Source organism: Pungitius pungitius, chromosome 6 (genome assembly GCF_949316345.1).
Source record: "Pungitius pungitius chromosome 6, fPunPun2.1, whole genome shotgun sequence".
Lineage (NCBI taxonomy): Eukaryota > Metazoa > Chordata > Actinopteri > Perciformes > Gasterosteidae > Pungitius > Pungitius pungitius.
In genome coordinates, this window is record NC_084905.1 from 22,018,034 (window position 1) to 22,036,893 (window position 18,860).

At 44.6% G+C, this 18,860-nt stretch overlaps 3 protein-coding genes across 4 annotated transcripts; all 3 read right to left on the reverse strand.

Annotated features, from left to right (window-relative positions):
• Positions 1-6,108: 6,108 nt before the first annotated feature.
• LOC119196615 (troponin I, fast skeletal muscle-like) lies at positions 6,109-8,851 on the reverse strand. Of its 2 annotated transcripts, none has more exons than XM_037452435.2 (7): positions 8,747-8,851; positions 8,106-8,138; positions 7,903-7,939; positions 7,505-7,633; positions 7,341-7,430; positions 6,636-6,809; positions 6,109-6,538 (listed from the first exon to the last, which is right to left on the reverse strand). In XM_037452435.2, exons 2-7 carry the CDS (start codon positions 8,111-8,113, stop codon positions 6,461-6,463), a joined length of 516 nt encoding a protein of 171 aa, XP_037308332.1. In that variant the 5' UTR covers positions 8,114-8,138; positions 8,747-8,851; the 3' UTR covers positions 6,109-6,460. The 2 variants fall into 2 exon arrangements, with proteins under 2 accessions (XP_037308332.1, XP_037308333.1); XM_037452436.2 differs by having other exon boundaries at positions 8,751-8,828.
• A 713-nt stretch (positions 8,852-9,564) lies between these two features.
• LOC119196617 (troponin I, fast skeletal muscle-like) lies at positions 9,565-14,204 on the reverse strand. The gene is made up of 7 exons (XM_037452437.2): positions 13,544-14,204; positions 12,636-12,662; positions 11,441-11,480; positions 11,232-11,360; positions 10,930-11,019; positions 10,408-10,581; positions 9,565-9,772 (listed from the first exon to the last, which is right to left on the reverse strand). Exons 2-7 carry the CDS (start codon positions 12,641-12,643, stop codon positions 9,698-9,700), a joined length of 516 nt encoding a protein of 171 aa, XP_037308334.1. The 5' UTR covers positions 12,644-12,662; positions 13,544-14,204; the 3' UTR covers positions 9,565-9,697.
• A 151-nt stretch (positions 14,205-14,355) lies between these two features.
• LOC119195962 (troponin I, fast skeletal muscle-like) lies at positions 14,356-18,604 on the reverse strand. Its single transcript, XM_037451317.2, has 6 exons — positions 18,575-18,604; positions 18,450-18,483; positions 15,688-15,869; positions 15,513-15,602; positions 14,853-15,026; positions 14,356-14,785 (listed from the first exon to the last, which is right to left on the reverse strand). The coding sequence occupies exons 1-6, from the start codon at positions 18,602-18,604 to the stop codon at positions 14,708-14,710; spliced, it is 588 nt and encodes a 195-aa protein (XP_037307214.1). The 3' UTR covers positions 14,356-14,707.
• Between the last annotated feature and the right edge of the window lie 256 nt (positions 18,605-18,860).

Sequence of the window (18,860 nt, forward strand, 5' to 3'; positions counted from 1 at the left end):
GATTAACACACACACACACACACACACACACACACACACACACACACACACACACACCACCCTGCAATGCTGGTTGGGAATGTCAGACTCCCTCCTCTTTTGGAGGCTGGGTTTTTAGTCATTACACCCCCTCCCTCCCATCCTCCCTCACACACACACACACACACACACACACAGACCCGCCCCCCCTTGTCCTACATATGGTTTTCATTGAGGGGCTCAGGGGCCCGACATCTCTCTCTGTTCTGCCGGGTCATGTGGTGTTCTTCCCTGAGGAGGAGGGAAATAGTTCCCCCCCCCCCCCCCCCCCCACACACACACCAAAGTGTTTACCCCCCCCCCCCTCTCCTAAGATGCTGCTAACAAATGAATTCAATTAAGTTTGTTTCCATAAAACCGAGAATAAACTTACATAATAAAGAAGGAGAAGAGACGCCTCATTCATTCATCTGAATAATGTTTAGAGTCTAAAAATAGTCACATTTCATTCATCTTTCTGGTTTAAATCGTTACGTGATTCATTTTCATTCATTTTTATATTAATCCGAATGTTTTCTCTCTGAATTATTTCCTTAATTTGTAAAACAAAGTAAGTTTATATTTTCTAACGAGAGGAATAAGAGGAGAGTTTATCTCTTATTAACATTTACAGATTCAAATTGTAGTGACGTTGTTAAAGTTTCCAAATCAGAAATTGTTGTGTAAAAGAAAACAGAAAATATCTGGATTATTTTCCAATTGAACCATTAAACACACCGTTTATTCTTCCTTTTTTGCAGCAAATTTTTTTTTTATATTTAAAAAAGGACAGAAAAGTTATTTTTTTCTCTCACAAACCAAACAAACGCTGTTACCACGGCAACCCTCTCATCACCATTCCCCCCGAAGTGTTTGTGGATCTCGCTTGGCGGCACGTCGAACAAAAGGGCATTCTGGGAAAAGGATTCAAGGCTCAGAACCCCGCCACCCCCCCCCCCCCCCCTCGCGTCTTCTGGCTCTTGGTCATAAAGAAAGAGCTGCTTTTCCCTGCTGACACCGGCTGACCTGAACGCATCGCTCAAACAAAACAACAAACTGTTCAATTCATTTTATTTTGTAAAACCCCAAATCACAAATTACAATTTAGCCTTGAAGGGCTTTACAGTCTGAACACATGTGACCTCCTGTGTCCCCAAACCCTCACCTGGACACAGGAACAACTCCCCAAAACATGAGAACCCTTCCATGGGAAAAAGGGAAGAAACCTGAGTGAGACGCAGAGGACGATCCGTCTGTCAGGATGGACTCACTCAGGACGTCATGTGACACAAGGGACAGCGTGAGAGATGAACTGGACCTTCAGTCTCTATAACAGAAATTATTTAAATAATTGTGAGTAGTAACGGCAGGACCACTGCAGGGACAACCACCATCAGATAGAACCACCATCAGGTAGAACCACCATCAGATAGAACCATCATCAGGTAGAACCACCATCAGGTAGAACCACCATCAGATAGAACCTCCATCAGGTAGAACCACCATCAGGTAGAACCACAGGTAGAACCATCATCAGGTAGAACCACCATCAGATAGAACCATCATCAGGTAGAACCACCATCAGGTAGAACCACCATCAGATAGAACCTCCATCAGGTAGAACCACCATCAGGTAGAACCACAGGTAGAACCATCATCAGGTAGAACCACCATCAGATAGAACCATCATCAGGTAGAACCACCATCAGGTAGAACCACCATCAGATAGAACCTCCATCAGGTAGAACCACCATCAGGTAGAACCACAGGTAGAACCATCATCAGGTAGAACCACCATCAGGTAGAACCACCATCAGATAGAACCACCATCAGGTAGAACCTCCATCAGGTAGAACCACAATCAGGTAGAACCATCATCAGGTAGAACCACCATCAGGTAGAACCTCCATCAGGTAGAACCACCATCAGGTAGAACCACAGGTAGAACCATCATCAGGTAGAACCTCCATCAGATAGAACCATCATCAGGTAGAACCACAGGTAGAACCATCATCAGGTAGAACCACCATCAGGTAGAACCACCATCAGATAGAACCACCATCAGATAGAACCACCATCAGGTACAACCATCATCAGGTAGAACCACAGGTAGAACCATCATCAGGTAGAACCACCATCAGGTAGAACCACAGGTAGAACCATCATCAGGTAGAACCACAGGTAGAACCACCATCAGGTAGAACCATCATCAGGTAGAACCACCATCAGGTAGAACCACCATCAGGTAGAACCACCATCAGGTAGAACCTCCATCAGATAGAACCATCATCAGGTAGAACCACAGGTAGAACCATCATCAGGTAGAACCACCATCAGGTAGAACCACCATCAGATAGAACCACCATCAGATAGAACCACCATCAGGTACAACCATCATCAGGTAGAACCACAGGTAGAACCATCATCAGGTAGAACCACCATCAGGTAGAACCACAGGTAGAACCATCATCAGGTAGAACCACAGGTAGAACCACCATCAGGTAGAACCATCATCAGGTAGAACCACCATCAGGTAGAACCACCATCAGGTAGAACCACCATCAGGTAGAACCATCATCAGGTAGAACCACCATCAGGTAGAACCACCATCCATATGAGCTTCTGTGGGGAGAGGAAGCACAAATACTGAGTGATGTTGGTTTATGATGACAGTAATAAGATATGATATATATTTTAAATAGTAATGATGATGATGATGATGATGATGACGATGATGATGATGATGATGATGATGATGGTGATGATGATGATGATGATGATGCAGGAGGCAGGAGCAAGTTCTAAATGGCGGGAACGAAGCCGAAGGAGTGATTCGCTGAGTGTTGAGACGTCATCACGCCTCCTGCTGCCAAAGCACGAATGAATGAACACAGGCATTTATGTATATTTTTATATATATAAATGAATAGATATATCCATATATACAGAATATTGTGAATAGTTAATATCTCTCCTATGACTCTCTGGTTTTGAACCGACAACCTTTCGGGTAAATAGTGGAATTCTTGGCTTCTGGATTTCACCACTTTGACGTGTTTTGTTTTGCTAAAAAAGGATTAAACGCTGCAGGTCATCTGGAACAAAGGAGCAGCTTATTGCTGCAGATCTCCTCCTCCTCCTCCTCCTCCTCCTCCGGTTCCTCCTCCTCCTCCTTGCTGGGAGGGATTGACCTGTAACCCAGTGTTTGATGCCGGAACGGCCAGCACCAAAAGAACCGGGCCGGTGCAGGAGAAGGAATACAAAGTCACATCTAGTGGGTCAGAAGTTCAACGATCCAATCAGATGTCTTCTCATCCGTGTTGGGTTCTGTAGAGTCTCGTCATGTTAAACACACGAAGACGGGTCCGTAGAGGTCAGAGGTCAAAAGCCTTTTCAGGCCACAGAACAAATAATGATACCTCAGTGAAAGAAAACCCATCTTTTAAGTACCAAACGTAATGAGTGTCATATCATTATTTTATCAATATTAACCATAAACTGTAAATCAAAAGTGGACGCAGGTTAAGTTGTGCTGGAGACCTGCCAATCATTGTGTAGCCCCGCCCTAAAGCTTCCCTTATTTATGGTCTGTTTGACTGTTTTATCTACTGATGTATCTAAGATATCTGCAGCTTCTGGTTCTGGTCTGGACTCAGATGAGCTCTGATGATGAGCTCATTGTCTCAGGTGTGAACCTCTGAGTCATCAGACAGCACACACCTGAGCTATGACTCACCTTGTTTCATAAGCTCCTTTATTCTATAAACGTTACACCTTGAAGACAGGGAGGCTGGTTCAGGACCTGGACTCTTTATCAGGGAACTCGTCTCTCCAGCTCTCTGTCCTCTGGATGTCTTGTGTCTCCAGCTCTCTGTCCTCTGGATGTCTTGTGTCTCCAGCTCTCTGTCCTCTGGATGTCTCGTGTCTCTGGGTCTCTGTCCTCTGGATGTCTTGTGTCTCCGGCTCTCTGTCCTCTGGATGTCTCGTGTCTCCAGCTCTCTGTCCTCTGGATGTCTCGTGTCTCCAGCTCTCTGTCCTCTGGATGTCTCGTGTCTCCAGCTCTCTGTCCTCTGGATGTCTCGTGTCTCTGGGTCTCTGTCCTCTGGATGTCTTGTGTCTCCGGCTCTCTGTCCTCTGGATGTCTCGTGTCTCCAGCTCTCTGTCCTCTGGATGTCTCGTGTCTCTGGGTCTCTGTCCTCTGGATGTCTCGTGTCTCTGGGTCTCTGTCCTCTGGATGTCTTGTGTCTCCGGCTCTCTGTCCTCTGGATGTCTCGTGTCTCCGGCTCTCTGTCCTCTGGATGTCTTGTGTCTCCGGCTCTCTGTCCTCTGGATGTCTCGTGTCTCTGGGTCTCTGTCCTCTGGATGTCTTGTGTCTCCGGCTCTCTGTCCTCTGGATGTCTCGTGTCTCCAGCTCTCTGTCCTCTGGATGTCTCGTGTCTCTGGGTCTCTGTCCTCTGGATGTCTTGTGTCTCCGGCTCTCTGTCCTCTGGATGTCTCGTGTCTCCGGCTCTCTGTCCTCTGGATGTCTCGTGTCTCCGGCTCTCTGTCCTCTGGATGTCTCGTGTCTCCGGCTCTCTGTCCTCTGGATGTCTCGTGTCTCCAGCTCTCTGTCCTCTGGATGTCTCGTGTCTCTGGGTCTCTGTCCTCTGGATGTCTCGTGTCTCTGGGTCTCTGTCCTCTGGATGTCTCGTGTCTCTGGGTCTCTGTCCTCTGGATGTCTCGTGTCTCTGGGTCTCTGTCCTCTGGATGTCTTGTGTCTCCGTCTCTGTCTCTCTGGAAGGGGGTTATTTAAAGCCAGTCCCAATATGCGACCCCTGTTTCCGGATTTGACATCGAGCTGCAGGGGACACGTAATGGGACAGACGGGGGGCTAAACGTGACCCCGTTGGCAGCATTTAATGACCCTGAGTCTCAGCCTGGGGGGGTTGTGAGGAGGGGCCACGAGGTTCACTGTGACATCTTACAATGACCACCAACACGTGTCCATTTCCATGGTAACAAACACTGTCATCAGAGAGAAGCAAATGAAGAGGAAGACGGGAACCTTGAGATGAAACTATGGCAACTTCAATCTAGCATTGAGAGAAGAAACACCCCCCCTAGTGGCCTCAGAGAGGGACACGGTGACCTTTGACCCCAGGACTCCTCCTGACTGAGCTCCACACACACACACACACACACACAAACACACACACACACACACACTCCTTGTACGGTGCTCAGAGCTCTTCGGCCTCCCTCAGGTTGTGACTCCACCCTGTCGTGGGTGGGGGGGCTGAGAAGACATGAGGCGACATGAGGAGACTTGAGGAGACGTGAGGAGACTTGGGGAGACATGAGGAGACATGAGGAGACGTGAGGAGACATGAGGAGACATGAGGAGACTTGAGGAGACGTGAGGAGACATGAGGAGACTTGAGGAGACATGAGGAGACATGAGGAGACATGAGGAGACTTGAGGAGACGTGAGGAGACATGAGGAGACTTGAGGAGACATGAGGAGACATGAGGAGACATGAGGAGACTTGAGGAGACATGAGGAGACTTGAGGAGACGTGAGGAGACATGAGGAGACATAATAAGACGTGAGGAGACGTCTCAGAGTTAAATTTGGATTTTGTGACTTCACCCAGAAGCTGCGTCGTGTGGTGTTTAAATTTAGAATGAAACGTTAGCTGGACGCCTCATGGCATTAATAAATATGTAATAACATATTACAACCACGTTAATAGACACCAAGCAAATCTCTATATATAAACATTTTTTACATTTTTCAATGCACATTCATGAATATTTTCAATATTTTAACATTTTATTAATACAAATAAATAGAATAGATACAAAATGTCTTGAGAAATTATTTTAAATGTATTTATGTATTATTTTAATTATAATAAAATTCTATATTAATATACATTTAAATGAACATTATGGAAATGACTGCATTATTTCTAATTGACTTAATGATTAATGGAATAATAATCAATATATACATAAGAATATACAGTATATAACAGTGTATTCTTGATAAATATATAATTTATTCACATTGTGCTGTTTTGTAAACAGAAAAAGGTAAAAATCACAAAATGACAAAACACGTTGATTTAATGACAACAATCAATAGTCACATTTAATAAATCCAGTAATTCATGTTAAGAGAATTCATCGTTTCTCAGAATAAACGACAGCGACGCGTCTCTCCTTCAACATGTGACTTTATTGATTCTTCGACACGCTTCATGCGTGTGAATGTTTCCCTGAACATGTGACTGAGACTCCTGCTGCTGCTGCTGCTGCTGTTGTTGTTGTTGTTGTTGTTGTTGTTGTTGTTGTTGTCGTGTGATTCCCCCCCCCCCCAGACAAACAAAGAGTGAAACAAAGTGGAGTCCTCCACGGCGGAGCGACTCCTACGTAAAGGTAAACAGGAAGTAGGCGGTTCCTAGGAGGTCTCGAACATCTTCTTCCTGTCGGCCTTGTCCTCGATGTTCTTCCTCCAGTCGCCGGCGGCTTCTGTCGGCTGGAAGAAAACAAACGTTTCAGAGTGTGGTTCCTCCCCCACGGAGCCGACCCGTGATCACAATACCATGAGACGTGTTCACATGGAGAAGACTCACCTCCTCCTTGACCTCCTTCTTGACCTGCTTCAGGTTGGCCCTCAGGTCCATGTTGACCGTGTGCTTGGAGCCCAGCAGGGCCTTCAGCATGGTGTCAGCTGACATGCGCACCTTCTTCAGAGCCGGCTTCTTCACCCCCCTCAGGTCCACCACCTTGATGTTCAGGTCCTCGATCTGAGAGAAGAACAGACCAGCTGTTAGCAGAAGGACCTTCTGAGGACAGCACATGAGAAGATATGTGACAACGTGTGGGGGAAGGGTTAAAGGTCAAAAACTACAGATCATCAGAGATCTAGGGGTGTCAAGCTCTGCAGGGTTTGTGGGTAAACCTGGGAGCAGGGGATTCTGGGTAAACCTGGGAGCAGGGGATTCTGGGTAAATGTAGAATAAAATATAGATTTCTCCCAGGGAATCGCCACATAAAATCTTCCACTGATCAATAAACCACAAATGACATCATCAGTAATGGACTCATGCTGATGAAAATAAATATCAAAATATAAATGATTTGTGTATGTGTGTGTGTGTGTGTGCGTATGCGTGCGTGCGTGTGTGTGTGTGTGTGTGCGTGTGTGTGTGTGTGTGAGTATGCGTGTGTGTGTGTGTGCGTGTGTGTGTGTGTGAGTATGCGTGTGTGTGTGTGTGTGTGCGTATGCGTGCGTGCGTGCGTGCGTGTGTGTGTGTGTGTGTGCGTGTGTGTGTTACCTCTTTGTCTGCTTTCTGCACCTTGGACGCGATGTCGTATCGCTCCTCGTCGATCTTATCGATGATGGCGTGAAGCTTCTTGCAGTATTCCTGAAACAACACTTGTCCTGTTACACACACGTACACACACACACACACACACACACACCCTCCCTCTCTCTCACCATCAGGGTGTTGTGGTCTCCACTCATCGGGGGAGGGGGGCAATTTTCGGCCATGTAGGCCTCTTTGGCCGCCACGTCTTCGGCCTTCTCCTGATCCAGCCACTTCTGAGCGATCTGCAGGATCAGACTCTGCAGGACAAAGACATTCATTACATACATTTAGATTACATTACATATATATACATATAGATATAGATATATATATATAGTTATAGATATAGATATAGATATATATGTATATATCAGACATGGACTCTATATCTACATATAACGACCAAATCAATGACAATTAGCAGTTAATGCAAAAAGTGGGAACATTTAAGTCATTTGTCAAATCAAAAGTATTTTTTGTCAAATTTGAAAAGCTCTTCTAATGAAACTCTTCGTCCATTAGTCACCTTCAGGTGATGCCTGCGGCTGGAATTCATCTTCTTCCTGTTTGGGAGGAAGTCAGATCGTCATCATCATCACCATCACCAGTTCATCACATGGAGCATTTGTTGAATTATGAGGGTTCATTATGCAAATGAGGCATGATGTAATTGGGTAGTTTATTTCTTATTTACAGAAAACAAACATCAGCCTTCAGAAGAGGACTTACTCAGACATCTTTGCGTTTCTTCTGGTTCACGACCTGCAGGAGGGAGCACAGTAAGTGGAGGAAACATCTGGACCCCCCCCCCCAGATCACGGTATCCAGTGCGCGTTTTCCCCGGCATCAGCACTTCTTGCCCTTCGACGGGATATTTGCGCCGCAACGTGATCCGGAGCCACAGCTGAGGAGCCACGCTGACCCGGGGGGGTCGGGTCCGGTGTCTCTGGGGGGGGGGGGATTCTCCAAAGGAGTCTTAAAGAGCTCTGGGATTTTTGCCACATTTAAAAGATGAAATATCCACTTTTTTACACAAACAATGAACAAATAAAAGAAATACGTCCAAGAACTGAGTTTCTGAGTAAAAAATAACCGATGAATTGGAAATGAACGAGCAGTTTATGGCACTAAATAAAACCAAGGAGCTTTCAACTAGCTCACGTCCCAATGGGAAAGATCCCATCGATTCTGAGGAGTCGACGGGGTCTTTGGACCCTAAAACACGACCCACAGCGCCACGAAGTCAGCTGTCGGGTCAGCGCTGAGAGTTCAGGGCGTCAGAGTGGGGTCAAAAAGGTGGAGAAAAGGAACATCCCCAACCTGTCCAACTCCAAGCAACACAGAGAAAAACCACACAACAAGCATCTCACCTACTGAGAGGAGGAGGAGGAGGAGGAGGAAGAAGAAGAAGAAGACTTGCAGTGAAAAGGAGACGCTGTCAAAGCCACTCGGGGGAAAAAGGAAAAAGGGTTTATAAGGCGGGTCGGGACGCCTCAGCAGAACGCCGGGATCCTCTTTAAGGAGATGGATTCCAGGGGGGACCAATGGGCCGCGAGCTCCTGAAATACACCAGACCCCCCCCCCCCCCCCCTCTGTGAGAGTCCCCTTCAGGCTGCAAGATGCAGATTCACACAAGGGAATCTGCATCTGCATCGCGGTGGGGGGGGGCAGACAAACATCTTTTGGAATTCAACCTTAACCTTTTAATCTGGAAAAAACCCTTAAAGGGCCAGCGTGATCAATCAAAACGATCTACTGAATTAAATGAAATTACAAATAATAAAGGGAGAAGTGAATGATGTTTAATTCATAGACACCAGATAGAAGCTTCCTCACTGCTTCCAGTCTTCATTCTGATCCAAGTGTGACATTTGAAAAACAAGCAAACCTTTAGAGCCTGTTGACAGATGGACATTTTATATTTATTATTTTTATATATAACAAAAAATGTCTATATTCTTTATATCATTTGCATTTAATCACTTTATTAAGTTTAATTTAAGTCAGATGTCCTGAGAAGGATTTCATTGTTTCCTGCAGGCAGAAAAGTAACATAAAAACATGTAATAAACATAAAAACATGTAATAAACATAAAACACGTAACACATGTTATACACGTAATAAACGTGATACACAGACAATTTAATTTCCAAACGTTTATTTCTGATCAAAGATCAAATGATGCTCTTTAATTGTCTCAGCTCAGTCTCTCAGTATCACAGAAACTATTTAAAAACAACAAGGAAGCGTCTTAGCTGTCGTCCCTGTGGGCAGACAGACACTCAGTCGGGGGGGGGGGTGAAAGGTGGGGCCGAGGGTCTTAGGAGGTCTCGAACATCTTCTTCCTGTCGGCCTTGTCCTCGATGTTCTTCCTCCAGTCGCCGGCCTCCGTCGACTGCAGAAGGTAAACAACAACAACAACAACAACAACAACAACAAGTACAATGTCATCAGGAGGAACTATGTTTTTAACTCACTTTACTTTAAACCTGACCATCTGTAATTTAATGTTCTATGTCTTTCATGCAATTGATGGATTTTCTACTCAGAAATCTACATTTAGTTAAAATGTCTTTTACTCTATTTGTTTACTCTAAACAGTGTTCTCTAAATGCAAAGAAACGTCTGATATTTTACCTTAAAGCAAATATTTGTGAAGCTGGAACAGATTACATGTTGTTTAGCAGATGTTTTTATCCAAAGTGACTTACGTTACATTATGACTCATAAAGCGTTACATTCTGCCTGGGGAGGGTCAGGTGTCTCGCTCAGGGACACTTCAACATGTCACATGGGGCAACCTTGCGGCTCCCAGCGCATCACATGACTCCATGACCACCAGAGTCTATCAGAACATACGTTTTTTTCTTCTATCCAATTGAATTAAATTAATTAGTGTGGAAAACCATCCAGTTTAAAGTCTCTGAAGTGCAATGAACAGCATCTTTGTCCTTTCATTCTGCCAAAATATCTGAAGACATGTAGATTCTGTGCAATATGTCACATGTTGACTCCTCCGTGGTTCCTCACCTCCTCCTTGACCTCCTTCTTGACCTGCTTCAGGTTGGACCTCAGGTCCATGGTCACCTTGTGCTTCCCCCCCAGCAGGGCCTGCAGCATGGCATCAGCCGACATGCGGACCTTCTTCAGGGCCGGCTTCTTCACCCCGGCCAGCTCCACCACCTTCAGTTTCAAGTCGTTGATCTGGAGGCAGAAGGAAGGAGGCATGATGCACTTTATGGGCGATGGATTTCTTCTGGAAGCTAAATATACAACGTGTGCAGAAGATGAAAGACTGAAGATCACACGAGATGTTCCCATGGACTACAAAGACGTCACCACGACCAAAGTTAAACCAACCAGGACCCAGAGGGCGAGAACTCATCTTCAAACAAAGAGAAATCCACCAATCCTTCAACGAAGAGCAGCAATGCACATCGCCCTCATTTATGGTTATTTATTTATTGATCTATTTATTGCAACAGGTTCTCACGACCAACTAGTCGAATCAACTTCTCATCACTGCAGTAAATGGTGACACACGTTTCTCACCTCGCCGTCGCTCTTGCGGACCTTGGACTCGGCGTCGTACCTCGCCTCGTCGATCTTGTCGATGTCCTGGTGGATCTTCTTGCAGAGTTCCTGTTGGTACACAATAAAACAAACTAACTTTACTTCAGTAGTTTCAGCACATTTTTCAGATTGTTTTAAGTGAAAGTTTTGGACGGGAAAAGTTTTCTTGAAATAAGACTTTAACTCGGTAAACAAGAAACACTTTTTTCATTGTTGGATCTTATCAAAGTGGAATTACTAGTCCTACTGTAGTATCCTCACACAGTACTACCAGTACTCACCATGAGGGCGGCCATGTCTCCACTCATGTCGGGGGCGGGGCACGTCTCAGACATGTACGCCTCCTTCGCCGCCACCAGGTCCTTCTTCTCCTGCTCAATCCAGCCGGCGGCGATCTGCAGCATCAGACTCTGAGGGACGCCAGGAGGAGAAGACTCACGTTAGAAGTCCACACCGAAGCTCCCACCAGACCAGGTGGACCCGTGCTCACCTTCAGCTGGTGCCGGCGGCTCGACGTCATTTTCTTCACCCTGAGACACGAAGGACACACAGACAGACAGACGGTTCCTGTTTGGGCCACACGAGAGAACCAGAGCCTCCACTTTGTCCTGATGATGTCATCCGGAGCTTTGGACCAACTAAAGAATCCCTCAAAGCATTTATATTATATATTATATTATATTCAACGTGTGGATGTTTCAACAACACAAGGAAATGGCAGAAAGTGGGAATCACTGATCTAATGGATCTCTCTAATTAACACATCATATTCATTACATAATGATACATTTTAATGCAATAACAAGAATAAGGTTACATTAAATAAAAGGTAGAATTCATGCAGTTCACATATTTCATCACTGCAGCTGTTTGGTCAACAGATAAAGTAAAAGTAATAAAATCCTGAATCCTCACAAAGAGCTTTTTGTAAAGTATGAATCTCTCCGGAGGAGCAGAAACAAACTGTAACCATCGGAAAGGTCGAAACCCGTTTTTAAAATGTATTTATAAATGTTCCTTCAGAATTCAGCTGCTGTCATCTGAAGCCGAGTCCAACATTCTTACAGAAGGAGTGTGACACACGTCTTTGTGTCCTTTTATGACGCCGTCCACACATTAATAATAATAATAATACATTTTATTTATAGAGACATTTCAAATAATCATTAAACACGTCTCATACATGATGATGATGATGATGATGATGATGATGATGATGATATGAGCTTTCATTAAAATAACTATTTATACGAGTCTGGTTCTAATGTGTTTGTGAACATTAATCCACAAATGTTATTTCAGAAAAATGATGAATTAACATTTATTTTCTCTCTTCTAAGAAAATGAAATAATGAATATGAAATACTTTGTCTCTACTTTACAATTAAGTAACATTCATTTTGGAGTAGAAGGAGGAGGAGAAGGAGAAGGGAGGAGAGAGGAGGAGAGAGGAGAGAGGAGGAGGAGAAGGGAGGAGGATGAGGAGAAGGCAGGAGAGAGGAGGAAGAGGAGGAGGAGGGAGGAGAGAGGAGGAAGAGGAGGAGAAGGGAGGAGAGAGGAGAGAGGAGGAGGAGAAGGGAGGAGGATGAGGAGAAGGCAGGAGAGAGGAGGAAGAGGACGAGGAGAAGGAGGGACGAGGAGGACGAGGAGAAGAGAGGAGGATGGGGAGGAGGAGGTGTACTCACTCAGACATGCTGCTGGTGCTCCTCGGCCTGTTCACAGAGGAGTAAATGATGAGCGGCCATGTTTCACACGGTCGATCACGTTATTGATCGCCGACCTCTTTGACCTTCGGCAGGGCTCCGCCCCTCAAGGCGCCGAGGGGTCGCAGCCCCCGGGACATGTTGGCCTGGAATCTAATCTCTAAATGCCACCAAGAGCAGAGGAACCCAAGGAGGAACCCAAGGAGGTGGCAAGGTGTTAACATCGGCTTTGCTAATTCCAACATCAAGCCGGGAGTGAAGAGGGAGGAGTCAGGAGGAGTCAGGAGGAGTCAGGAGGAGTCAGCAGGAGTCAGGAGGAGTCAGGAGGAGTCAGGAGGAGTCAGCAGGAGTCAGGAGGAATCAGGGGGAGTCATGAGGAGTCAGGAGGAGTCATGAGGAGTCAGGAGGAGTCAGGAGGAGTCATGAGGAGTCAGGAGGAGTCAGGAGGAGTCATGAGGAGTCAGGAGGAGTCAGGAGGAGTCATGAGGAGTCAGGAGGAGTCAGGAGGAGTCATGAGGAGTCATTCTTACATCAAATAAAGATTCATTCCAATCACAAAGGACACGTTTCATCCGATCGATAACAAACATAAAACCCACAGGATCTTTAATTCATAATAAGATGATATGTATTGTTATTAAATGTATTTAAACATATTTAACATCAAACAGTCTGACATGTAGAGACGTTAGTAGAGAACATTAAATATTATTCTTCACCAGTTTAAAAAAAAACGTTCCACTTTCACAACAAACTTTCCTCTGGACGGCCCGAGGTCGCTCTGCCTCAGAGGTCAGAGGTCGCGCCTCTCTGGGAGCCGGTTACGGTTCCACCCGTGGTGGAGAAGAGCCGCAGTGAGTCCGTTAGTGCCCGAGCAGCGAGCTTCTCACCTGGCAGGATGCAGTGGAAGAAGGAGAAGAAGAGGGGGAGATGCTGCCACGTCCTGGACCCCCACATCAAACTGGTATATACGGCGTGAGGCGCTGACTCAGCAGCAACGCCGCCCTCTTTATGGTAGCACAGTCCTCAGAACCAATGGGCCAGCAGGCTCCAGAAATACCTCCAGGAACCTCGTAAAGTTCTCCCTCTTCGGGATGGACGGGCTCTCAGGTTTCCTCCCACACAGAGAGGTGGGGGGACAAGAGGAGGCATTGTTAAGAGACTCACTCTGAGCTGAATGAGCGCCACCAAGACCATGAATGTGAGCACATCCATCTACACGATGGAAATGTGAAGATGGGATGAAGACAGGTTCAGAATTCTTGCTTCATATTGTTGGCAAACTGGAGTCAAAGGTTTCTACTCAAGAAATGTCACACATGTCTTTGTATAACTCCATGAATCAGAAATAGACAAATAATGGCCTCTGAATTGATGAACAAACTCTTCTGTAGAACATCCAGAATGTACGGAGGAACCTCTGGACTCTAGAGGAATAAAGCTGTAGTTTGGTGATGTAAGAGCTCCTGAACGAGTGAGAACAAACCAATTTCAAAGACATGTTGGAGACTTGTTGACTTATTGTGTAAGTTTCCTGAAATATTGTATTTAAATATGTAATTTAACTTTTAGCAGTTTTAGGAGAAATCGTAAATAAACAAAGTAATAAAATAAACCTTTTATTGCCTGTAGTCGGAAAGAAGATCACTTCTAGAAGTGAAGAGCCATCAGTAAGAAGATGGATGGGAGTTTGAGTCTAGACTACAAGAAGGGGGAGATGAACATGAGGATGAGGAGGTGGGGACCAAAGATGAAGAGGAGGGAGAGGCTACTCACCAAGAGCTCCGTGCTGCTTCACACTGAAAAGCTTCATTGAGCTGTTCTTCTCAGGAGAGAAGAGCGAGGCTCTCTGCTGACCCCTGGTGGTTCCTCCCCAACACGACACGCATTGAGCAGATGAAATGAAGAGGTCCAACCACTGCTTCTATGAAACGCTTTAATCATCAAGGTTCACCTTCAGCCTGAAGTAAAAAACACCCTCCTTGCTGCCTTATTCCAAAAAAACAGTTTTTCCAATTCCATGAAGAACCGGCGTGGGGCAGCAGGTGAAGTCTCTAGGACGTCTCAAACATCTTCTTCCTGTCGACTTTGTCCTCGATGTTCTTTCTCCAGTCACCCACCGCCTCGCCGCCCTGAGGGACACATGGAGCTCAGAGGGTCTCCCACACCGGGTCCACGTGCCTTCACCACCAGACTCACCTCCTCCTTGACCTCCTTCTTGACCTGCTTCAGGTTGGACCTCAGGTCCATGGTCACCTTGTGCTTCCCCCCCAGCAGGGCCTGCAGCATGCTGTCGGCCGACATGCGGACCTTCTTCAGGGCCGGCTTCTTCACCCCGGCCATTTCCAGTACCTTCATCTTCAGGTCCTCGATCTGATGGACAGAGTACACGCCGATAGTACTACAGTACTACTCGGTACATCGGAGAATACTCAACCCGTGTACCAATGAGAGCAGCTGAAAGGGTTCAGAACAGTTGTCATTAGGTCCCAAAATTCATCCTGTTCTAAATCAATTCATAATCAACCTTTACTCAGTTTTAGTCATTTACAGGGTTTTTTTCCTGCTAAAAATATAAAATCTAAGTTTTGAGGAGATAAAAGATTGAATTTTGTTGTACTTATTATGTTTAACAATGTTTAATAGTGTGCTTTGAGCTTCTCTAATATTTATTTTATATGTGAAAACATCTGGAGTTTATTACTAAAACTGCATTTTACGGATTACACATGAACGCATCACAGTGACGTTAACTTGTTTTCACTGAAATGGCCTTCAAGTGAAGAGCAGAATAACACGTGGTACCAAACTAGAGGGATAATAAACGATAGCGACGTGGAAAACGAGACGCGTGTCGACCTCCTTTTTGGACTTTTCCACTTTGGCGTAAGCGTCGTATCTTTCTTCGTCCAACTTGTCGATGCCCTGGTGCAGCTTTTTGCAGAATTCCTGTCAGCAAGGAAAAGAAAGAAGAAAATGATCTCATCTCCATGTGTTCGGCCCTCGGAGGGAAGCTGGGGGGCTTTTTTCTCACCATCAGGGCTGCCTGGTCTCCACTCAGGTTGGGGGGGGGGCACTTCTCCGCCATGTACGCCTCCTTGGAGGCCACAATCTCCCCAGCCTCCTGCTCCAGCCAGGTAGCAGCGATCTGCAGGATCAAACTCTGTGGGACCAGGAGAGTGGAGTCAGGAGGGGGCCCAGAGAGCCAGGAAGGCCCTGGGAAGTCAGAGGGGGCGTGTGTCTTTGTGGGAGGAGTCCTGTTTCATTGTGGGAGGATTATTGTGTGTTTCTGGGAGGAGTCTTGTGCTGGTGGGAGGGGTATTGTTTAATTGTGGGAGGGGCATTTTGTTGGTGGGAGGAGTCTTGTGCTGGTGGGAGGGGTATTGTTTAATTGTGGGAGGAGCCTTTTGTTGGTAGGAGGGGTTTGTGGGTTTGTGGGAGGAGTCTTGTGTCTCTGTGGGAGGAGTCTTTGTGAGCAGAGTGTTGTTTACTTGTGGGGGAGCCCTGTGTTTTTGTAGGAGGAGTATTGTTTATTTGTGGGAGGAGTCTTGTGTATTTGTGGGAGGGGTATTGTTTCATTGTAGGAAGAGTCTCATAATGTATCCATGACTAGTTGTAGTTAGTATAGTTATTAAAGTAAAGCATGAATACTTCCTCACACTGACTATGAGCTCTTAGCATGTGATTAACATTAAAGCTGATATGATCTTCATTTATTCATTATTCTCTACTGGTTATTAAAATAAGTTAAATCCCACCTTGAGATGATGCCTGCGGCTTGACGACATTTTCTTTCCCCTTTGAACAAAGAAGTGAGAGTATTAATAACAGGGATTCAATAGAATTTAGAACATTACTTAAGACCAGTCTTTAGATTGAGAATAAACAATAAACTTGTACTCACTCGGACATCTTGACTTCTTTTTAGTCTCAGACTCTAAAAATTATCAGAAAAGCAAAGTGAAAGTTATGTTCTGGACAATTAACTTTTTAATTAAAATATTCGTATTTTATACAATTTATTAAGAATAAATAAAACTCTTATATGTAGTAAATTTAATATAATCGAACACATATTCTCACTTAAAACGTTAATTGTTAATCTATCATACGAACAAAATTAATAATCAGTCTCAAAATGTATTATTTCAAAATTGCTTTACAATTGCTTTCTTGAAAAACTAAAAACACAATATTTTTTTCCTAATACAACTTTATTTTTTATTCATTACTAATTATTTTATCTGAATCAATGATAGTATATGTATATGTATATAATAATGTTTAAAATGTTCATCTTAGTCTTTATCAATATAGTAAAAGTCCATCAATAATTCAGTGTGAAGGAGGGGGGGGGGGGGCGCGCAGCCTTTTACAAAGTCGGGTCACAGCTAATCCTGGCTGGGGGGGTCAGAGGTCACCGCTGACATTCACATGGATTTCTCCATGAGCGTAACGGGAGAGTGGGGCATAAAAAAAACACCTAAAAATGTAATGAACTCATCATTTTACTTATTTAACATCAGCTGATTCAAACAGCTTCAGACTTATTAGTAATAATGTCATTATTATATTATATATCATTATTGGTGCTTGAAGCCACCGTTGCCTCGTCAAAGTCTCTAAATACAGAAGATGATTATTTCTCTAAAGATCGTCAGTAAGCGGACCCCCCACCCCCCCCCCCCCCCCCCCCCGGAACCTGACGCTTCGTAGAGACCCTTTAAAACCTCACAGAGATTCACTAGAAGACACTTGTATATATATGTATATATATACATATATAAACGTATATATATATATGTATATATATATATATATATATGATCAGATTATACAGGGGGCTTTCCACCGTTTCTCAAACTTCCTCCGTAAACAGACTATTCATCCATTCATCATCCAAGTCCTTCTCCAAGCATCTCCCAGAGGAGAAGAGTTTCTCACCTTCTCAGCAACGATGGCGAGGAGACCCGGGACCAACTGGGCGGACCGCGAGGAACGGGATCAGGCTGAAAGGTGAAATCTGCACGAGTATTTATGCTCTGGGACTTCTCCTTTATGGCCACGAGGGACTGGTGAGCTCCTGAAATACCTTCATCCCCTGACGCCTCGTAAATCCACCAGGAGGAGAGACCCCTTCAAACCTGGACCCTTTACACCTAAACCCTTTAAACCTGGACCCTTTACACCTAAACCCTTTAAACCTGGACCCTTTACACCTAAACCCTTTAAACCTGGATCGTTTAAACCTAAACCATTTAATCCTGGATCCTTTAAACCTAAACTATTTAAACCTGGATCGTTTAAACCTAAACCATTTAAACCTGGATCCTTTAAACCTAAACCCTTTAAACCTGGACCCTTTAAACCTAAACCCTTTAAACCTGGATCGTTTAAACCTAAACCATTTAAACCTGGATCCTTTAAACCTAAACCATTTAAACCTGGATCCTTTATACCTAAACTATTTATACCTGGACCCCTGGAACCTTTACACCTAAACCCTTCAAAACTGGACCCTTTATACCTAAACCCTCTAAACCTTGAGTATTATTATTAATGGTAGACTTTTTTTCTTTGAGTATCATCTTGATGAACTAAAAGCACCCAGGACCATAAAACGTCTCCTCCGTTCTGTTTGTTTGATCAAGTCAAAAATAGAAGTGTGAATGAAATGGAATTTTAAGAAGTATTTTAGATGTAACCGAGTTTACATAAAACGTTTAAGATTATATTCAATCACAGTAACAAAGTGATTTCTCGTCATAAAAGATGAATACAAGATGAAATCGTCACCTTCTACGCTGCTGCTGATTCTCAGATCCAGACTCTGAAAACACAAAGAGACAAATAACACCAAACAGTTAATACAATGATCACTTATTGTACTTTAAAACTGTATAAAATGAGACTTCACTCACCTTCTGTTGGTTGAGACCGTCTCTGTCCATTAGGAAATAATAATAAACAATGATATTCATCATTTTAAAGACCTCCTGTAGCACAAAGCGTATGTGTAATGTTTTGTTAAAGGTAAATTTGTAATTTAGAGAAGGAAAAGTCTGAGAAAGACAGAGACACTAAAGAGGAAGGTGTGAGACAGAACGTCCTCTACTGACACCTGGTGGTCAAAGGACACTTTAACACAATGTACTGCACATGTGTCAAACTCGTGGCCCGCGGGCCACGTCCAGCCCGCTGGGGCGT

What these genes read in the sequence shown, in the direction of transcription:
- LOC119196615 (XM_037452435.2), bottom strand. An exon ending in GCCGCAGGCATCACCTGAAG is followed by an intron (nt 7,634 to 7,902) that starts GTGACTAATGGA and finishes TTTGTCCTGCAG; the next exon opens with AGTCTGATCCTGCAGATCGC. An exon ending in AGAAGGAGGTCAAGGAGGAG is followed by an intron (nt 6,539 to 6,635) that starts GTGAGTCTTCTC and finishes GTTTTCTTCCAG; the next exon opens with CCGACAGAAGCCGCCGGCGA.
- LOC119196617 (XM_037452437.2), bottom strand. An exon ending in GAGACATGGCCGCCCTCATG is followed by an intron (nt 11,020 to 11,231) that starts GTGAGTACTGGT and finishes GTGTACCAACAG; the next exon opens with GAACTCTGCAAGAAGATCCA. An exon ending in TCCGCAAGAGCGACGGCGAG is followed by an intron (nt 10,582 to 10,929) that starts GTGAGAAACGTG and finishes TTCTGCCTCCAG; the next exon opens with ATCAACGACTTGAAACTGAA.
- LOC119195962 (XM_037451317.2), bottom strand. Translation starts at nt 18,604, where the DNA reads ATGGACAGAGACGGTCTCAACCAACAGAAG. An exon ending in GAGACCAGGCAGCCCTGATG is followed by an intron (nt 15,603 to 15,687) that starts GTGAGAAAAAAG and finishes CCTTGCTGACAG; the next exon opens with GAATTCTGCAAAAAGCTGCA. An exon ending in AGAAGGAGGTCAAGGAGGAG is followed by an intron (nt 14,786 to 14,852) that starts GTGAGTCTGGTG and finishes TGTGTCCCTCAG; the next exon opens with GGCGGCGAGGCGGTGGGTGA.